General features: G+C 61.0%; 1 protein-coding gene and 1 long non-coding RNA gene across 2 annotated transcripts in view; one reads left to right on the forward strand and one right to left on the reverse strand.

The window, feature by feature from the left end:
- Positions 1–1567: 1567 nt before the first annotated feature.
- Positions 1568–5333, reverse strand: LOC105706332 (uncharacterized). The gene is made up of 3 exons (XR_001104814.3): positions 5188–5333; positions 4939–5040; positions 1568–4020 (listed from the first exon to the last, which is right to left on the reverse strand). It is a non-coding gene; the product is annotated as an uncharacterized LOC105706332 (long non-coding RNA).
- A 408-nt stretch (positions 5334–5741) lies between these two features.
- The window catches only part of GALNT9 (polypeptide N-acetylgalactosaminyltransferase 9), a 120329-nt gene continuing 105942 nt past the window's right edge, over positions 5742–20128 (forward strand). Inside the window, exon 1 of the mRNA XM_021675912.2 lies at positions 5742–6322. Coding sequence (XP_021531587.1) covers positions 6082–6322 — 241 coding nt within the window. The 5' untranslated portion in view covers positions 5742–6081. The remainder of the gene's footprint in view (positions 6323–20128) is intronic.

Consider the following 20128-nt stretch of genomic DNA (forward strand, 5'->3'; position numbering starts at 1 on the left):
CTGTGCTCCGGCGGCCACCATCCTCGTCCACCTTCATGTCCCACTTTCCCACCGATGCCCCTTGTAAATTCTTAGAAGCTGTGAGAATTAAGAATAGAAGAATCCTAAAAGCCTTTGATCTTTCTGATAAGTGCATGGAGAGATGCTGACCTATGCGATTCTCCTCCTTGCAGCAGCTGCCTGAGACGGACGGCCCCTGTGCTGTAAGCATGTGATTTGCTCAACCCTGTCAAGCATGTCAGATGATTCAGTCCCCTTACCCTGGCCCCATGCCCTGTATACAGTAAATTTCAGCATGTCCAGGCATTCGGGGCCAGTGCTGGACTCCGCACCTCGGCAGCAGCGGTCCCTGGGCCCAGCTGAATTCTTCTCTTGTCTCCGCGTCTGCGTCTTTCTTTCTTTCGATCTTTTGTCTCCACACACAAAAGAACACCCACTAGACCCTGTGGGGCTGGTCCCTGCACACAAACGTGCACACACATGCACATGTGCAGGTGCACACATACAGAGGCTCATACACGCACACACGCACACATGCATACACACGCACATGCACGCACACATACATGCACACACGCACACATGCACACACACATGCATATATACACAAGTATGCACACACATGCATATAAACGCACAAGCACACACACACATACACAAGCACACATGCACACACATGCATATACACAAGCACACACACACATGCATATACATACACATGCACACACACATGCATTAACATATGCACACACAAGCACACATGCATATATACACACGAGCATGTGCACACACATGCATATACACACAAGCACACACGTGCATGTCCATACACACACATGCATATACACACAAGCACACATGCACACACATGCATATACATACACATGCATACACACAAGCACACAAGCGCACACACATTCTTGCCCTGGCACCACTTCTCACACCTCTTCACCTGTTGGACTCACCTCTTTACCTGGAGAAGGCGGGTGGGGCCTGGGCCGCTGGGTTTCAGTCCCCTGTGTCTCTTCATCTTCAGCACACTACAAACCCACATTACCCGCCGGAGGCCCGCTGTGCCCAGCTGTGGAGTTAATGGGCTGTGGGCCGAGCCAGCTGTCACACAGGGGCATGTGAGGGTGGCACCAGGGGTAATGAATGAATGGCCATAAACATCTCTGCTGTCTCTTTAAAGCCACCAACAGTCTGATCTGCTGCCAGAGCCCAAGATAGGAAGACAGGGCTTGGAAAAGCAGGCTCAGACCCATGCCCTCCGTGTTGATGGGTCAGAGCTTAAATCCTGGCCTTGCTGCAAAGGACTCATCTTGCCAAAGTATTATAAGCGAAGTGGAATGAAAATTAAAGTTAATTCTGAAGCCAGGGTACTCTTAGGAAAAAATAAATAAATTTGTCTGATTTAATCATTCCACATTTTAAACATATCAACATCACATTGTAACTCATATAACATATACAATTATTTGTGAATTAAAAATAACTTTAAAAAAATACAGAAAAGCAGGACTGGATGGGGAGGAGATGGGGAGGGGAGGGGAAGGAGGGGAGGGAGAGGGGAGGGGGAGGGGAAGGGAGAGGGGAAGGGATCAGGGTGTTGTAGGTTCAATCTAAGAAACTCTGTCCCCAGGAGTCAGTATGTGCAGTGGAAAAATCACAGGCCTTAAAGTCCAACAGACCAGTGTTCAAATAATGATTCAGTTGTTTAAGAAGAATCTGGGGTGTCAGTTCCCCACACTTTGCCTCCTGGACCTGAACTGGAGCTGTCAGTGCACGTCTGTGGAAGTCACTCTCAGCAAGGACTTGGCCTGCACGCGGGTCTCCCGGGGGAGGCCCCACCCTCTTTTCTGCACTCCATGCCCAGAGGATCTCGGCCCAGGAGGGGGAAGCTGAGGCCCAGACCCCCCCTTGTCAGAACCAAAATGCGCAGCCCCCTGTCAGTCTTGCTTTTGTCCCGTCTTCTGTGACGTGGTCGCACTGGAGTCTGGTTTAACAACGCACCATACATTGGTACCCTGGGGATCCTGGCATTTGGGGGTGTGGGGTGAGTTTGGAATAAAATCCCGATTTGCTGGAAGGCTCCTGTGCTGATGGAGAGAGCTCGATTCTCCAAAAGACCCGGTCCTCCTGTCTTCTGAGCACGGGACAGGATCACCCTTCCCAGCCCACTGTTCATGCAGGGCCCGTGTGACAGTCTCTGTCCAGTTGGTGACACTGGACAGGGCGGGGGTCGATTTGGAGTGGGGCGTTTACAGCGTGAGGCCCCCGAGTGCTCCTCCTGGCTGGCCATCACAGCACTCTCGCCGGGGGCTCTGAGCGACTCTGGTCAACAGAACTCCCCGGTGACCCCAGTGGATGTGTAATCCCGTGAGAAATCACCGTGTCATTTGTGCCGCTGAGGTGTGGGGGTTGCTTGTGATCACAGCATCACCCGGTCTGCTCGAGGGACACTTAGGTGCTAAAACACGGCATGCCATGTTCCCGGGGTGATGCCTGAGTGAGAACATGCCTTTCTCTCCATGAGGCGGCCGGAAAGCACTTCAGTGACTTGAGTTCCAATCTGTGGTTCCAGGAAACGGCCAGGTCCAAGTCAGGGCGAATGCAGTTCAGATCTGTGCAAAATAATCCAGGCTAAACCTCCCAAGGGCTTAAACTCACGGGTGGGAAATAACCAGCATTTCCCCTCACTGGGCTCATTTTAAATTCCATGGCTGTGCCCTCCCATGCGCCCTCTTGGACGGGGGTTCATCCCTGAACCCCTGTGGGTGCGTGCGCCTTCTCGGACGGGAGATTGTCTCCACACCCCGGGGACTGCCTCACATGTTACAACTCACCGAGCATTCACTATATATATATTTTTTTCTGGTTTGTTTGTTTGTTTGTTTGTTTGTTGAGACAGGGTCTCAGTCTATCACCCTGGCTGGAGTGCAGTGGTGCCATCTCAGCTTACTGCAGCCTGGACCTCACCAGGCTCAGGAGATCCTCCCACCTCACCCTGCCATGTAGCTGGAACTAGGTGCACACCACCACGCCTGGCTAGTTTTTTTGTTTTGTTTTGTTTTGTTTTGTAGAGATGAGGTTTTGCCATGTTGCCAGGCTAGTCTTGAACTCCTGGGCTCAAGTAATCCACTGGCCTCAGCCTCCCAAATTGCTGGAATTACCGGGGGGAGGCCATGGCACCTGGCCTCCCGTATATTCTAAAAATCAAGCAAATGCTGGTTTGCCAGCCTAAGTGCGTTCTCTTCCACGTGAAGCACCCCAGTATCTTCCCACAGCCAATGTACTTGTATTTCCAGTGAAATTTACCCAAATCTTGACAGCAGTTAGGCCACATCTTTTCCTGCTAGATTTTCGAATGCAGGAAAATGTATTTACGTAAATAAAATGTTTTCTCCTACAAAACCACTTTAACATCCCTTTCATTAAACATCTAACGAAAAGTGCTTGGTGTTTTCTCTCGAGCGACCGTGGCTAATATAGTCAATTCTGGAGCCCAATTGTCTGGGCTTGAATCCCAGAGCCACGCTCTGCCATTGACGTGACCTTGAGAAGCCAGTGCCCGCTGGGTGCCTCTATTTCCCCAAAAGGATAATGAGATGACGCCCGCTTGCATTACACCTCAATGCGGCTGCTGTCCGTATTAACCAGGAGATAGCCACAGAAGGCCAGTGCCTGCGAAACCGTGGCACTGCGCGTGCACCAGCGAGCTGCATTACTCTTCCAGTAGCTATCCTCGTAATGTCGGGAAACACTTTACAACCTGCATTTTATAAACAGAAAAATACTGCATTTTAAGGAGGAACATGGGAATGGCTATTGATCAAAAACAGACCGGGGTTTATCAAGCTTGCTGCATCACAGGCGTCTCCGGAGTGATGAGTGAAAGCAGGTCCCAGCTCCGTCTCAGAGCAGGTGATATATCTGGTAAACGCCCTGCAGACAGCTGCCACCGGCCCAGTGTCGGGTCCTGCCTGGTTCTGGTCCTCTGCATTTCCTGAGATAAACGTCCTAAGGAGAAAAGAACGGCTCAACAAAGAAAGGAGAAATGGGTGTTCAGCTCGCCCAGCCTCTGCCAAGGGGCGGAAAACCTCCAAGTTGGATAGGCTGTCATGCCTGATGCCAAGAAGCGCATATTTGAAGAAGACAGTACTGAGCTTGGAGCCAGAACCCCGTAGGTACCCCTACACACATGTGCATACACAGACACACAAACACAGTCACATACACACTCACATGCACACACAGACATGCACACACAGACACACAGTCACACACATGCACACAGAGACACATGTACACATGAACACACAGAAATATGAACACACAGACGTGCACACACATGAACACATACAGACATGCACATACATGAAAACACAGACAGATGTACACAAATACACACAGACGTGCACACACAGGTATACATACAAACACAGACACATGCACACACATGAACACAGACACATGTACACACAGGGACACATGAACACACAGATACATGCACACCGATACAGACATGCACAGACACACAGACATGCACATACATGCACAGAGACAGACACATGCACACACATGGACAATGAACAGAGACACAGGCACACAGCACGCAGACACATGTACACAGATACAGACACATGCACAGAGACACATGCACACACAGACACACAAACACATGAACACAGATACATAGACATTGAAATACATAGACACACAAACACATACAGACACATGCACACACAGAGACAGACACATGCATGTGCATGCACGCTGACACAGCACAGATGTGCACATATGCAGACGCACAGGTGCACACAGAGGCAAATGCATGCACACACGCACACACACGTGCTCACACACGGACAGAGCCTCTGTACGGAAGGCCAAGCACAGGCGTGCTCTTAGTAAATGCTCTGTCATTTACTTACTCACCCCACAAACGTTTACTGAGCACCAACTCCATGTCCGATATCTGGAACACGGCGGTGAACCCTGCCTTCCGGGCGGAGTGCCTGCCTTCTGGGTGCTTGCATTCTGCGGCTGGAAGTTCGGCCCCTGTGCCCGGTGGCTTGGCTGACGTCTCCCTTGGATTCCAGGGCCTCCTCCATAAAACGCCGGTGTGGGGCCAGATCAGAGCCTGGGCTGGGGGGTCAGCCAGGGTTTGCGGGCCTTGCTTCCTACCTGAGAGCCTGGCTCAGGGACGGGCCTTCTCCTCTCCTGGTGCTGCCTGGGGCGGTCCCGCTGCATCCCAAGCCTCCCCGCCTGTCCTGGGACTCAGCTTCCCCGGTCCTCAGCCCTGGGAGGGGGAGCTTGGCTTAGGAGGGGTGGGCAGGAGACCATCAAAGCGGCCCTGCCCGGGCCCCTGCCCGGCCACCCCTTCCCCCATTCACGTGCCCGACACCGCCCCGACCCCTGGCCGGGCATTCCCCGCGGCCCCGCCTCCCTCGGGTCAAGCTTGAGGTCAATTCGGACCCTGTGGCCGCCGGGAGCCCTGGGGGTCGGGAGGGTCCTGGGGAGGGAGTGAGGGAGTGTCCGCGCCCGCCCGCCCCGCCCCCTCCCCGCGCCCGCGTGCCCTTGGCCCAGGCTCCCGCCGCGCGCTCCCCTCCGCAGCCCCGAACCCACCGTGCCGGGGTGCCGGGGGGTGCGGGCGCGCGGGGGGCGGTCCCGGGGGGCGCGGGGCGGGAGGGGCTGGGGCGGGCGGGGCGCGCATGCAGATGAGCCGAGCGCGGGGCCGCGTCACTCCGCACCGGCGCGGTGGCTGCGGGGCGGGCGGGAGCCGGCACAGCCACCCAGCGCCGCCCGCTCGCGCCGCCCTAGCCGCCCCCCGCGCCCCCCGGGGCGGGACCCTCTGCGGGGGATGCCGGCCGCGCCCCGCGCCCCCAGCCCCGGGCAGCCCCGTGCGCGCGGGGACCCCGGGCGGCCGCGGCCGGGCGCGCCGAGCTGGTGCTGAAGGGACAGCTCCCGGCCCAGCCCCGCGCCCCCAGCCCCGGGCGGCTCCTGGTCCCCGAAGCCGAGGTCGGGCGGGGAGGCCGGGGATGCCCCGCGGGTGAGGCGCCCCCGCCCGCAGCCGCGTTCATGGCGGTGGCCAGGAAGATCAAAACTTTGCTGACGGTCAACATCCTGGTGTTCGTGGGCATCGTCCTGTTCTCCGTGTACTGCCGCCTGCAGGGCCGCTCCCGGGAGCTCGTGCGCATCGTGGGCGCCGCCGACCGCCGGGTGCGCAGCCGGCACGCCAAGGTGGGCGCGCTGGGGGAGCGCGAGGCCATCCTGCAGCGCCTGGACCACCTGGAGGAGGTGGTCTACAACCAGCTCAACGGTGAGCGGGGGCGCCGGCGTGGGGCGGGGACGGAGGCCGCAGCCACGTCCACCCGGGCGTGATGGGTCGGGCCGGACTCGTGTGGGCGCCCTCTGCGCCCCTGTGGGAGGGTATACACGGGAGAGACAGGAAAGGGAAGGGCTGTGGAGGCCCCTCCAGTGGAGACTTGAGAACCTCCCCCAGGATGACTCCAAACTTTCTCCCCAGGAGAACTTCGGCAGGGATCCTTGGACCTGCTCTAGGAGCAGGCAGTGCCTAGTTCCGAGTGCAGGGTTAGGGGCCAGCCTGGAGCTCCAGAAGTCGGGGGCGTCAAGTTTAGGCTGCGCCTACCCCTCAACTCTTGGAGGTGGGGACGCTGCCCTTGGGAGGCTGCTGCAGTATTCTTTGTCCCTGAGGCTCGAAGGCACCCCAAATGCTTCGACACCTGGCCTAGTTGACCTCCTGTCCTGGGGGTGCCTGAGGCTGCATTAGAAAGTTGTTGTGGGGGAAGAAGCAGGAGCCTGAGACCTGAGACCCGTGGGGGATGGAGCTGGGGACCTAGTGGGGCCTGGTGGGGCTCATGACTCAGGGGACCTAGGAGGTGGCACCTGGGAGCCCCAGAGTCCGTGAGAGCCTCCAGCTCCTGGTGGGTCTGTTTCATCACATGAGGACGTAGGTCAGCCTGAGAGGCAGCACCAGTGTCACCACAGGTCAGGGCCAGTGGCTGCAGCAGCCCAGAGTAGGCACTTTTCTGCTGGCTACACTTTCCTGGAGGAGCAGCTGCCCCCCGGGGGGGCTGCTCTGTGAGCTGAGCCGGAAAGCAGGAAGAAAGTTTGTGTGTGTCTCCATCGCTAGCCAGCGTTTCTTTCCGTTCCGAGTTGATGATTCAGGTTTCTGCATTGGCAGCCCCAGCAAACCTCCTCCAGAAAGCGCCCGTTAACAGGCTGGAGTGGGAGGTGTCTGGGAGCTGGGGTTACGCGGCCAGGCGGGGGCTCCGGATCTGCAGGCCGTCTGGCCTGCTGTGTGGGGGCGAAGAAGTGGGGGTCGTCTTACATTTCCTTCAAGAAGCCGCACCCTCCCTTGAGGGTGGGCTGCAGACAGGCCTCGGGGTGGGGGGCGGGCGAGGTGAATCCCCAGGACACGGTGTTGCCCCAGCTTTGTCTGGCTCAGAGCACCCTGACTTCCTGAGCGCCTTCTCAGCACCCACAGAATCCCTGACTCTCCCGTAGAGCTGTTCTGGTGAGCTCTGTGGCTTCTCTGATCTTTCCGATTCAGCGGGAGCCACTGGGGGGGAAATCCTTCCCCGAGGGCGGCGTGTGGCAGCAGCACACGGCTCTGTTGAAGTGTGCTCGCCGCGGCGTTATGGTCTGTTTTATGGGGAGAGCCGGAGGATTACATAAAAACACTGGCAGCGTGCTGAGGTTGTGTAATACCACGGGGGCAGCTCCGCCCAGAGTCGCTTCCCTGCCTCACCCTTCAAGGTGAGGAGCGCGGGGACTCTGGGTGGTGGAAAAACCCAGAATGATCCGCTTTCCTGACATTGGCGGGAGATAAAGCAGCATTCCCGGAAAGGGCGTCTCCCCTCCCCCCCTCCCCACCCCCCACTGCCTCCCCCCTCCCCGCTCCTGTCCTCTGTCCCCTCCCCCTCCTCCTTTCTCCCTTTTAAAATCATTTCTCCTTCTTTCCTTCACTCCAGCTTTCCTCCCTCGTCAACCTCTGAACTGCCCCCGCCATCTGTCTGCCCCTCTCTCTGCCCTCCACCTTTTGATGAGGCCAAGTTTCGTCCCCCTCTGTGATGAGGCCATGCTGTGCCCTCTCTGTGACCGGTGGGGCTGGCAGTGTCTAAAGCAAGAGTCAGCAAACCTTTGCCCAGGAAACGGTGGGAGAAACCAAAATCGCTGTCCTCCCTGGTGGGCCCTAGGGGGAGGGTGGTGCAGCCGAGGCCTGATGTCTGTGCCCATGAGGCCATTTGAAAACCATATTGCCCACTCCGATGCTGGCACAGGCTCTCAGTGTTACAAGGTGTGGAAGAAGGCTTCCTGGAGGAGGCGGCCTGCTCTTCCATCACCGCCTGTTCCAGACTGACATCCCAGGATATAAAATTGATTCCTGGGAGCTCCCACTCGATGCCACCCACCCGAGCTCAGATACCGACCCACCCAAGCGCAGATACCGACCCACCCGAGCTCAGATACCAACCCACCCAAGCGCAGATACCGACCCACCCGAGCTCGGATACCGACCCGCCCGAGCGCGGATACCGACCCGCCCGAGCTCGGATACCGACCCGCCCGAGCTCGGAAAGGACGGGGAATCCAAACAAAAGGGACTGGCCACTTTTCCCTGCCCTGACTGCTTCCTGGAATTCCTCTGCTGGCTGAGGGGGCCTGGTGGAAGGGTGTCCACGTCTTCCTCGGAGCCAGAGGAACGGGAGGGCCGTCGGGGTGGGGAGGGCCCAGAATCGGACGGTCTCCCCACACCCTGCCTCCGCTGGCCCAGTAGCCTTTCTTTGGGGTGTCCATTGACCTTGGCCAAGAACTCCTAAGGAACGTGTGCAGATTCGAATTCATGAGGCTCAGGAGGGAATGATCATTAAGGAGAAGCTGTGAGGTCAGTCCTCTGTGTACGCGAGTGTTTGCTCTAAATTCAGTGCTCAAAGCAGGGAAAAATGTTTATACACAAAAACCATCTTCAACTGCACATAAAAGACAGCATCCATGGTTCTGTGCGTGCAGCGCACACAGCACGTCTCACAAACGTGGAACTTGAGAGCCTGTAACTCAAGGAAAAGGAGCAGGGAGAAATGTCTCCCCTCGCTTGTCTGGCATTCAAACCCTTCTGCCTTGGAGAGAATTTTCAGGCCCCTTGAGATAGGAAGGCAGGGGAGACAAAGGACCCCCCAGGCACTTGCAGGCCCCCCGCAGGCTGGCACGCAGGGCTGTTTGCTGCTGTGGGCATGGAGCCGGTGAGGGCCACCACCAGGGAGCAGGGGCTGGACTCCCACGTCTCAGGGATGGGCTCACTCTATGCTGGGAGAGGAGAATCACCCCCATGGTGTGGCCCCACCCTCTGACCCCTCAGGAAGAAAGGCTGTGAGCAGAGGATGGAGCTGGGATGGTTGTGAGGGAGGTCGTTTCTAAAATTCAGGGCACACATGTGTGAATTCCCTCTAACTAGCCTGCCCCAGCCCAGGTCCCAGGGCACACTCAGGACTGAGGAGGTTGGGGCCTGTGCAGCAGGAAAGTGGAGAGCCTGGGGTGGGCGGGCCACTGGACACAGAGGGCTTCAGCCGGCGGAGAGCCTGGGGTGGGCGGGCCACTGGACACAGAGGGCTTCAGCCAGGGGAGAGCCCAGGGCGGGCAGGCGGGCCACGGGACACAGAGGGCTTCAGCCAGGGGAGAGCCCAGGGTGGGAGGGCCACGGGACACAGAGGGCTTCAGCCAGGGGAGAGCCCGGGGTGGGCGGGCCACTGGACACAGAGGGCTTCAGCCGGGGGAGAGCCCAGGGTGGGAGGGCCACGGGTCAGAGGGCTTCAGCCGGGGGAGAGCCCAGGGTGGGAGGGCCACGGGTCAGAGGGCTTCAGCCGGGGGAGAGCCCGGGGCGGGCAGGCGGGCCACGGGACACAGAGGGCTTCAGCCAGGGGAGAGCCCAGGGTGGGCAGGCGGGCCACGGGACACAGAGGGCTTCAGCCGGGGGAGAGCCCGGGGTGGGCGGGCCACTGGACACAGAGGGCTTCAGCCGGGGGAGAGCCCAGGGTGGGAGGGCCACGGGTCAGAGGGCTTCAGCCGGGGGAGAGCCCAGGGTGGGAGGGCCACGGGTCAGAGGGCTTCAGCCGGGGGAGAGCCCGGGGCGGGCAGGCGGGCCACGGGACACAGAGGGCTTCAGCCAGGGGAGAGCCCAGGGTGGGAGAGCCTGGGGCGGGCGGGCGGGCCACGGGACACAGAGGGCTTCAGCCAGGGGAGAGCCCAGGGTGGGAGAGCCTGGGGCGGGCGGGCGGGCCACGGGACACAGAGGGCTTCAGCCAGGGGAGAGCCCGGGGTGGGAGAGCCTGGGGCGGGCGGGTGGGCCACGGGTCAGAGGGCTTCAGCCAGGGGAGAGCCCGGGGTGGGAGGGCCACGGGTCAGAGGGCTTCAGCCGGGGGAGAGCCCGGGGTGGGCGGGCCACAGGACACAGAGGGCTTCAGCCAGGGGAGAGCCCGGGGCGGGTGGGCCACGGGACACAGAGGGCTTCAGCCGGGGGAGAGCCTGGGGCGGGCAGGCGGGCCACGGGACACAGAGGGCTTCAGCCGGGGGAGAGCCCGGGGCGGGCGGGCCACGGGACACAGAGGGCTTCAGCCGGGGGAGAGCCTGGGGCAGGCGGGCCACAGGACACAGAGGGCTTCAGCCGGGGGAGAGCCCGGGGTGGGAGGGCCACGGGTCAGAGGGCTTCAGCCCGGGGAGAGCCCGGGGCGGGCGGGCCACAGGACACAGAGGGCTTCAGCCGGGGGAGAGCCCGGGGCGGGCGGGCCACGGGTCAGAGGGCTTCAGCCAGGGGAGAGCCTGGGGCGGGCGGGCCACGGGACACAGAGGGCTTCAGCGAGGCGGCGCTGGCTTTAGAGGGACCCAGGTTTCTGTCATTGCTAAAAGTTTAAATTTAAAAAGCAGAAGGCCACACTGTGGCCAACCGGTTGCCAGCCAGAGAACCTGGGCATGGCGGTGTCTGTGGCAGGCTGGTCCCGCCCCGGCTGCTGGCCCGTCAGCCGCAGGAGGACAGTGTCTCTCGCGTCTGTGGCGGGAAGCGCGTGCCCGTCAGCGCCGTGCGATGAGTGACGGCCTGGCAGGAGCTGGAGGACAGCGGGTCGGAGGGGCACGGGCCGGGTCCGGCCGGTGTCTCTGAGCGTCCTGCGGCCCCCACTCTTCCGGCTCTGGCGCCCCCTCCCTCGAGAGCTGCAGACGGTGTCAGGTGTGCGTTTCTAAAAGGCTTTCCGAGCTTCTGCTCTGCGTCAGCATTTCCATTTTGGAAACGCTCTGAGTTCTCCTTGCTGGGAAACGCGAGTTCCAGCAGAAGCTTTTCCTATTTACGTGTGAGTTTTATTTCCCGAATGGCTCCCGCTGGCTCTGGGCAGCCCTTCCAGCATGAGGTCACTGTCTCCGCCGTCCCCCGAGCTCCCCCCGCGGGTCACAACGTCCCACACCGCTGAGCCGAGCAGCCCGGGAGGCCTGGCTTCAGCAGCAGCGGCTTCCACGGGCGGACGTGGGGCCGTTTCCACGCGGATCCTGAGCCTCTCCGGCCCCCCGGGCCAGATTCACAGCTGCCCACGACTGTGCATCTACCGCAGAGAGTGAAGAGCAGTTACAACCGACGGCGGGAGCCCCGCTCTGACCCCGGGGAGCAGGCCGCGTTCTCGGCTACCAGACGGGAATGGCCTCTTCCGGCCTGCGGAGAAGCCGGCATTTCCGGGGTGTGAGGAGGTGAGCGGCGTTTCCGGGGTGTGAGGAGGTGAGCGGCATTTCCGGGGTCTGTGGTGAGCGGCGTTTCCGGGGTCTGAGGAGGTGAGCGGCGTTTCCGGGGTCTGAGGAGGTGAGCGGCGTTTCCGGGGTCTGTGGTGAGCGGCGTTTCTGGGGTCTGAGGAGGTGAGCGGCGTTTCCGGGGTCTGAGGAGGTGAGCGGCGTTTCCGGGGTCTGAGGAGGTGAGCGGCATTTCCGGGGTCTGTGGTGAGCGGCGTTTCCGGTCTGAGGAGGTGAGCGGCGTTTCCGGGGTCTGTGGTGAGCGGCGTTTCCGGTCTGAGGAGGTGAGCGGCGTTTCGGTCGTGCGTTCTCTTCCTTGCATGTGCAGCGGCACGTCAGCTGCACGAGGACGGTGTCCACTCACGCTGCCCCCGGATTCGCCAGGGGTCTTTATGCCAGCGGACCACAGACGTGTCGGATCCGCTCGGCCACTCTGTCACCCGCAGGGTGGGCTCTGCGCGGACCTGTGCCTTTGCGTCTTGTGGGAGGCGGGTTCCGGAACGATTGTCAGCCCCTTGCCGGCCACAGCCTGCGTCCCACACGCAGCAGCCGCTGTGCTTCTAGGAGGGCCCGACGGGCGGTGACCCCCCAGTCCCGTGTGCCGGGCTGAGCGTTTCCATTTACGCTTCAGCTCAGCGAGATTCATGTTTGAGTTTTGGAACTGTTTTCTGAAAGGACAGTTTATCCTTCATATCCTTCATTGGCTGGAGACTTGACAAAAATCGGTCTGTAAATTTCCATGTCTGATGTCCCGCTGAGGACAAACGTGCAGGACGGGCCCGCGTCTTGGGACCTGCGCAGGCAGCGGCCCGTCCTCTCTTGAACAAGCACAGATGCCTGTGAAGGGACAGGGAGCTGGAGAAGCCAGGAGGGGCAGAGGAGGCGCCGAGGCTGACGCTTGGCTCCCGCGCCCCAGGAAACGCCCTGTGACCCCAGCTTTCCCTCACGGGATGTCCAGCCGAGCGATGGCCGCCCCGCCACTCAGGAGGGACTGGTGTCAGCGTAACTCTGACATTTCCCCCGCTAGTTGCCATTCGCAGAAGGAGAAGCTCATTTTCCTGTCGTTTAAAAGGCGCTCAGGGCTGCGTCTCCTCACGGTGCGGAAGCAGCCCTCGGTGTGACAGCAGCTCAGCCCTGGGCTCACAACGCCCTCCAGGAAGCCGCCCAGCCTGCTCACGCCTCCATCCTGGCAGAGCCTGCCAGCCCTGTGCCCATGCCTGGGGGCGCCCATGGTGCTGCCCCAAGTTCTGGAAATAGGAGGGGCACACTGTGAGGGGGGCCCCAGGAGCAGGGTCAGGAGCTGCCCCCGTCCCCGGTGCAAACACTCGCCCTCCTGGAGCCTTCTGGGGGCTCACGACTGAGTCATGGACAGTGATGCTGGGGTCCTTGCTGAGCTTCAGCTGGCATTTGTGGGCCCAGCCCCTGCACCCCAAAGACCGCTGTCTCTGTGAGTGATGGCGCCTCACGTGCCCGCGTGTCCGTTCCTTCCTGGGGAATTCATGCGCCTGCTGTGTTCCTGCACTGCCCTGAGGACCCAGGCCTGAGCCACTGCAGGGCCTGGGACACACACGTGAGTGGGACGGAGCCAGTGTCTGAGTGGTGAACGAGGATAAAGAGCCTCCAGGAGAGAATCTGGGAAAAGCACCGGGTGTGGACGGCAGGTGCCGAGGCCCCAGTGGGCCCTGGGGTCCAGGGTGGTCGGGGGACGTGAGTCAGGAGGCGTCGAGGTGCTGGGGCATGGGCTTCTGGTCCTCTCCCGGTCTCTGCAGCCCCAGGAAGGATGCCAGCTGCACTCCCAGGCTCTGGGCCGTGCTGGGAGGTTCTTGACGAGGGATGTGACACCATGAGTGCCCGTTTCCCGGGGGCACTGAGGTCCCATCTCTGGGAGTGCCCGTCTCGCCAGCTGCTTGAAGCACATTTTCAATTTCATTCAGATCTGCCAGGACTCAGATGAGCCGGGTGGCTCATTAGCAGATGGGAAACCAAGGTTTCCGGAGCGGCTGCAGTTCCGTGGCCTTGATTCCAGACCGACGGGGCCCCTCAGCCAGGGCTGGCATGGGCGGGCGGTTCTTCCTGGCGGTGCTGCCCTGGGTCGGTTGTGAATGCTGAGCAGTGTTTGGCTCCACGCACTGCCAGGACACTAGGAGGCCCCTGGGGTGAGAGTCCACCCTGGCACCTGCCTGGCTGACCCTGTGGTGCCAACCGTCTGGGTCCACATCAAGCTCCTCCTGCCTCTGCTGCATGACTGTGGGCCAGTCACATGCCCCCTGCACTTCAGTTTCCCTGTCTGTAAAGGTGGATGCCAGAGCAACAGCCTCAGAGGGGCCTCGTGGCACTGAAGGGGGCAGTGGGGGTGGAGACCTCGCTGTGCCAGGCGCAGCAGAAGGACCCCCGCTGGCACCACCCACCTCCCCTCCGCCTCTGAGATGAGGGGGAACTGACGCGTCTCCAACCCCAAAGGCGCCTGTCGGGGGCTGAGGGCTTTAGGTGGCCCAGGGACGCCGAGTTGGGGAGAATCAGATCATGTCACGCCGTGGAAGCTTCCCTCCTCCCGCCTCCACCCTTTCCCACGGCTCCAGGACCACCCTCCCGGCCTCCAACCTCGGCAACCTCCCTCTCGATCACAGACGAGGCGTCCCTCCCGGCGCCGCACGGCTGCGCTGGCAGACACACCCGGCCAGACTCTCAGTGTGGCACTGTTTCCGTTCTGTTTACTAATATTTACTAGTAAAACGATACGTGTTTTCTACTGGTGCCAACCCATCACTTATTTAAGAAACGAATCAATTTAACTTAAAAAATGAGTCGATTTAAAAGAAACCGTTAAGTAATATGAACTCAAGCTTCTGCAGAGACGACACATTCCCCGGAACCCGGAAAGATCTGAGGTGGAGCGTCTGCACCACGTGGCCCTCGAGGGCTCTGGGCCGTGTCTGCCTCCCTGCCTCCTGGGGCGGAAAGAGAACCCACGAAGGAGCTCCGGGCTCCACAGCAGCTCTCCGGGGCGTGCCGCGCCTCTCAGTCTGATTTTAAACAACAACAACAAATAAAAGTAAAACGAGTGTGGACGAGCTGCGGGAGACGGCTTGGCGACAGGCCCTGGCACGCTGCACCCACGCCGATCTGGGGACGTTGCTGCAGGAAGCTCCGTTCCTCCGGGAGCAGCCCGAGGCCTGCCAGCTCTGTGAGCAGCTGACATGGTTAATTTTTAGCTACAGAAAACTCGAGCCTGACTGAGCGCACGCTAGCGGGACCCAGTGGCCAGTGGTTCTGGCATGGGGCAAGGTGTGACCCAGCGCCGGGGCCCCTCGCTGCCCCTTTTCCTTAGGAGCACCCGCCTCGGATCCCCGCCTGCGTAGTGGGGTCAGCGCCCCCGAACCTCAGGAAACTGAGTGGAGAAGACCCGGGTTCCTCGGAGGGAGGTCAGGCTGCCTTAGGCGGGCACGGAAGGCGGAACACCCAGGCCTGAGGAGTGTCTTCTGCCTGCGTGGGGCTGCAGGGAAAGCACCAAGGTGACCTGTGGCCACCTGTGGCACTGGGCACGTGTTGCATGGGCCACGTGTTGCACTGGGCACGGCGGTGTGCGTGGCGGAGGCGGGGCATTGACCTGCACCAGATGGAAAGGCCTGATGAGAAGCAGACTCAGCTGTTGTGCGGGTCAGGGCTGTCCCGGGGAACTGAGCCAGTGGAGAGAGACCCGGGAGGAGATTCAGGGTCGGGCTCAGCTCCCTCGACTGTGACTGCCAGCCACGAGGCCGCACGATCTGCCGTCCGCAAGCTGCAGGCCCGGGAAGTTGGTGGGGTCCTGAGTGCGGAGGCCTGAGGCCCGGGGTCAGGGTGGGAGAAACGGTGTAACTTCTACTCCAAAGGCCTGGGACCTGGCAGCTCCCTCCGATGCCCACAGGCAGGAGCAGAGGGAGGTCTCAGCTCACACGGGACATGGAGCCGCCCTCCTGAGCCTTTCTCTCCCAGCTGGACCTCTGAGAAGAGGCTGATCCCCGTCCGGCTGGGAGGGCAGGCCTTCCTTCCTCAGCCCCCATCAGACTCGAATCTTGCACAGACGCACCTGCGCATCCGAGGCCCTCTCGGTGGACGAAGAATTTACCATCACAGCTGGGGAATTTACCATCACACCACGGGGACACCCCTCCCTCGAAGGCACACACACTGCAGGCTTGGTGGCTCGGTGGCGGCCACGGACACCCAGGTCTGTCTCTGCTCCTCCCTCCCAGCGAGTCTCCGCAGCGTCCAGAGGACCCGTCCAGCCGCTCGGTGAGCATGAGCAGGGCCACGAAAGGCCGGAAGCCCCGCAGGGACGTCTGGGGACATACGAGCTTCCTGCCTCTCTGCTAGGACTGTGTCACCTTTGAGCACCGAGCCAGCCGCTGGCAGAGGACGGGAGGAACGCCCTGTGGGACTGGCCGGTCATGACTCGCCCGGGGCTGGGGCAGGAGCGGGGCTGCGGCAGGAGCAGGGCTGGGCCTCCTCCCGCGACGTAGAGGAGAGTGGACCTGACCACAGCTGGATCGGCCAGCGGACAAGAGGAGGGCAGGTGGCCCGCGGCCATGCAGCGTGTGACAGCGCTGCCCACACCCCGGCTACACATCTCAGGATCCACCGGGAGGTTTAGGGCGATGCCGAACCTGCAAGTCACCAGCTCCCGCCTGGTCCCACAGCTGCAGCCCGACCCCGTGCCAGGGTTCAAGCGTGGATGCCGCAGGTGAGGTCTGAGGCCCCTGCTGATTGGACGCCGGGTTTGTGTTCCTGGTGGCCTGAGGCCCCGGTGTTGGAGGCTGGACTGAAAGCTGGGGCGAGAAGGGACAGTGGCTAAGGACAGTGCTCTTCAGGCCCTCTGAGGAGAGGCAGCCGTGTGGGTTCCCCACGCACCCACCTCGCCGCTCCCTTTGGGTCAGGCCCGCCCAGTGCCTGCCCAGCCCCACGAGGCACCCAGCTCGCTCCATCCGCGTCCCGCCGCCCACGCTGCCTGGTCAGAGGGCTGCGCTCAGGCTGTGGGCCGTCAGGGTTTTATTTTATTTTATTTTAAAAATTTTTACAAGGCAGAGTTTCACTCCCACCACCCAGGGTCAAGTGATTCTCCTGCCTCAGCTTCCCAAGTAGCTGGTGCCCACCACCATGCCCAGCTAATTTTTGCATTTTTTGGTAGAGATGTGGTTTCATCATGTTGCCCAGGCTAGTCTTGAACTCCCGAGCTTAAGTGATCCGCCCGCCTCAGCCTCCCAAAGTGCTGGGATTACAGGCGTGACCCACCATGCCTGTCTGTGTTTTACTTGTAAGTAAACAAGCCAAGTGCGACTGTTCTTTGAGACGCCATCCTGGCCCCTGGCGGAGCGTGGGAGAAACAATGAGATCTGGTCGACCGAGAATCCCCCTGTGGCCCCTGGCAGCCCCTGTGCAGCCCCTCGGACGCCCTTCCTCCCTCCCTGCCTTCCCTGCCCTGGTTGGAAGGGACAAGGCTGGGCCTCGGGGCCGGAGGGGCTGAGGATGGGGCCAGCTGGGGACGGCCGGGCGCAGCCTCCACTGAGCGAGGGGGTTCTGACCACTGCAGTTTTTGAGCGTTTAGGAAGGTTTTTAAACACTCAAAATCTCAACGCAGACTTACCAAAATTGTAGTGTATTTACACGTTTATGGATAACAAATTAATGCTTTTAACAGACTTGCGGGAGTGTGATCCAATGGTGCTGTTCACAGATGATCCTGGAATTCATAAAATCCACAGGTCTCCACGGGGAGGTGGCCCGGCAGAGGAGCTGACCCCACGCTAGGGAGCGAGTGTGGACGGAGGAGCGGCGAGTCCAAGGCCTGGGCCCGGGCACTGACCCGGAGGACTTGAGCGGAAGGAGCAGGAGAGAGGGTGTGGCAGAGGGGGCCAGCGCAAGGGTCCTGTCCACGAAGCTGGGCAAGCTGACGCTGCCACTGCCCCTGTGGGGTGTGGGACCGGGCTGTGCTGTGTGGGGTGTGGGACGGGGCTGTGCTCTGTGGGGTGTGGGGTGTGGGACGGGGCTGTGCTCTGTGGGGTGTGGGGTGTGGGGTGTGGGACGGGGCTGTGCTCTGTGGGGTGTGGGGTGTGGGACGGGGCTGTGCTCTGTGGGGTGTGGGGTGTGGGGTGTGGGACGCAGCTGTGCTCTGTGGGGTGTAGGATTCGGGCTGTGCTCTGTTCTGTGGGGTGTCGGATGGGGCTGTGCCCTGTAGGGTGTAGGATTCAGGCTGTGCTCTGTTCTTGGGGGTGTGGGACTCAGGCCGGGCTGTGCAGCGTTCCTGGCTTTCACCTGCTAGATCCTGGTAGCTGCCCCTCCCCAGGTATGATAGCCAAGCCTGCCCAGGTCTCACCAGCTGTCCCTGTGGGTCCCAGTACCCCATGTGAGCTCCAGTGCCGTGGCAACGGGAAGGAGGCTGGGTGGCTCAGAGGGAGTTGGCTGGGGTGGGCGTTTCTGCCAGATCTGAAAGGATGGCCGGGGGACTGCCCAGAGCACAGGGGGGTTTGCTGAAGGGGAAGACAGAGGTCAGGGACACGCCCTGGTGGGAGGAGGGACAAGGCCCCGCGGCACCCCGTACCTCAGACGCCGGCGTGAAGGTGCTCGGGGTGGGCAGCTCAGGTGCTCCTGGATTCCCCGTTTCCAGGGAGGGAGGAAGCACGGCCATCCGAGGTTGAGAATTGCAATTCACTTCCTTTTCTTTCTTTTTCCTTTTTTAGTGAAGCTATAGCACTAAATAGCTTTGTAAAGAAAGTATATGCCCAGTTACAGGGGGTCTCTACTTCCTCTCAGAATAGGGGCATAAAAATGCATCGTGGCATGGGGACGTGGGGTCGTGCTGGGTGAGGACCCGCAGGCTGTGTCTGCCGGGCATGGCGCCCCCTTTGCAGGTGGGGCCCTGGGCAGGCACGGAGTGTGTGGTCCAGCTCCGCGCCTCTGCGGGAGACCCCAGCCGGGCCCCGGGCGCTGGGGTCTGTGGGGTCGCCTCCCCACCTTCGGGCCGACTCCTGCCTTGCCCACCTCTTTGATCAGTGAGAGGAGGCGAAAGGCTGGTGAGGAAAGATGGTGGAACCCAGACCTGCAGGCGTGAGGGGGAGGGCGGGGCGTTTCGGGGGCTGCTGTGCGTCCCCTCCATCCTCCACTCTGGAACATTCCGGAGGCTGTTCTCAGGGCCAGGAGCCACCTCCCTCTCATGCTCCAAGTTCCCATTATCGTCTCAGAAGGGACCCAGCACAGGGGTTTAGACTTCTCCTGGGGCCACGTCACTCACACCCGTATGACGCCGTGTGGCGTGTGAGTGAGTGGTTCCAACACGCAGCATCCCGAGTGCGCCCGGCCCTCTGTGCCACGTGGGGAGGCCGTCTCCAGACCCTGCATAGGACACCAGGGCCAAGTGTGTGTCCACAGCCTGGTGATGGCAGAGCTGGGACCCGAACCTGCGGGCCCGGGAGGCACGACCTTCTCAGATCAGCAGCTGTAGCGTGACCTTGCCACCTCCTACAGGGGAAAGGGGCTGTTTTTACTTTCAACAGAATAGTTCCGTGGCATCGGCTCTGTGTGTAGCCCCGGTGTGAGACCCAGCAAGCCGTGATTTTATTTCTAAGTAAGAAAAGAACAGGTAGGGTCTGAATCCTGCAAGGGGCGATTTTCACACTATTTTGAGAAAATCGTGGAAATACCCGTTAATATTCCGAGGCCCGAGCACTGTGCGGTGGACCCAGGAGGCCACCATGATCACCTTAGTGCTCGGTGCTGTCTTGTGGTTAAAATGTGGCTGGAGCGCTGGCCACCGGGACTCAGAGCCGAGCCCCACCACCTCCCCCGCGCCACCTCCGTGAGGCCACCCAGCGTCCCGCTCCACTCACCTCTGCCGTGAGGACGCTGCATGGGGGGCGCGTGCAAAGCTCTGGGAGCGGCACCCGGCAGCGGGTCGTGCTTAGTAAGCGACGGAGCTGCCGCCGTTTCTCATTTCCACCATCCGAGGTCCACCCGACCTTCCCGCCCGACTCCACTGCACAAAAGCTAGTTCCACTCCGGCCCTGGATGCGTGAACTCCAGGCTTCCAGGGGAAACTGGAGACGGGCGTCGGGGAGAGGGTTTGATCCGATTCACGCTTCATTCATCGAGCACCTGCCGGGCTGTGCAGAGCCCAGCAGGGTGTGCCCAGTGCCCGGAGCGGGCGCCTCTGCGAGCCCACAGCAGGCAGGGGCGGCAGCCTGCCCTCTGCTCTCTGAGGCACAGGAGAGGGGATTGCTTTGAAGGGGAAGGTCAGGACAGCTTCATGGAAGAGGAACCTTCGAGCTGCACATTCGGAGTTGGAGGGATCCCCATGTTCCAGACCCCCGTG

This window comes from Aotus nancymaae, unplaced genomic scaffold (assembly GCF_030222135.1).
Source record: "Aotus nancymaae isolate 86718 unplaced genomic scaffold, 86718_ANA_hifiasm-v0.15.2.pri h1tg000021l, whole genome shotgun sequence".
Classification (NCBI taxonomy): domain Eukaryota; kingdom Metazoa; phylum Chordata; class Mammalia; order Primates; family Aotidae; genus Aotus; species Aotus nancymaae.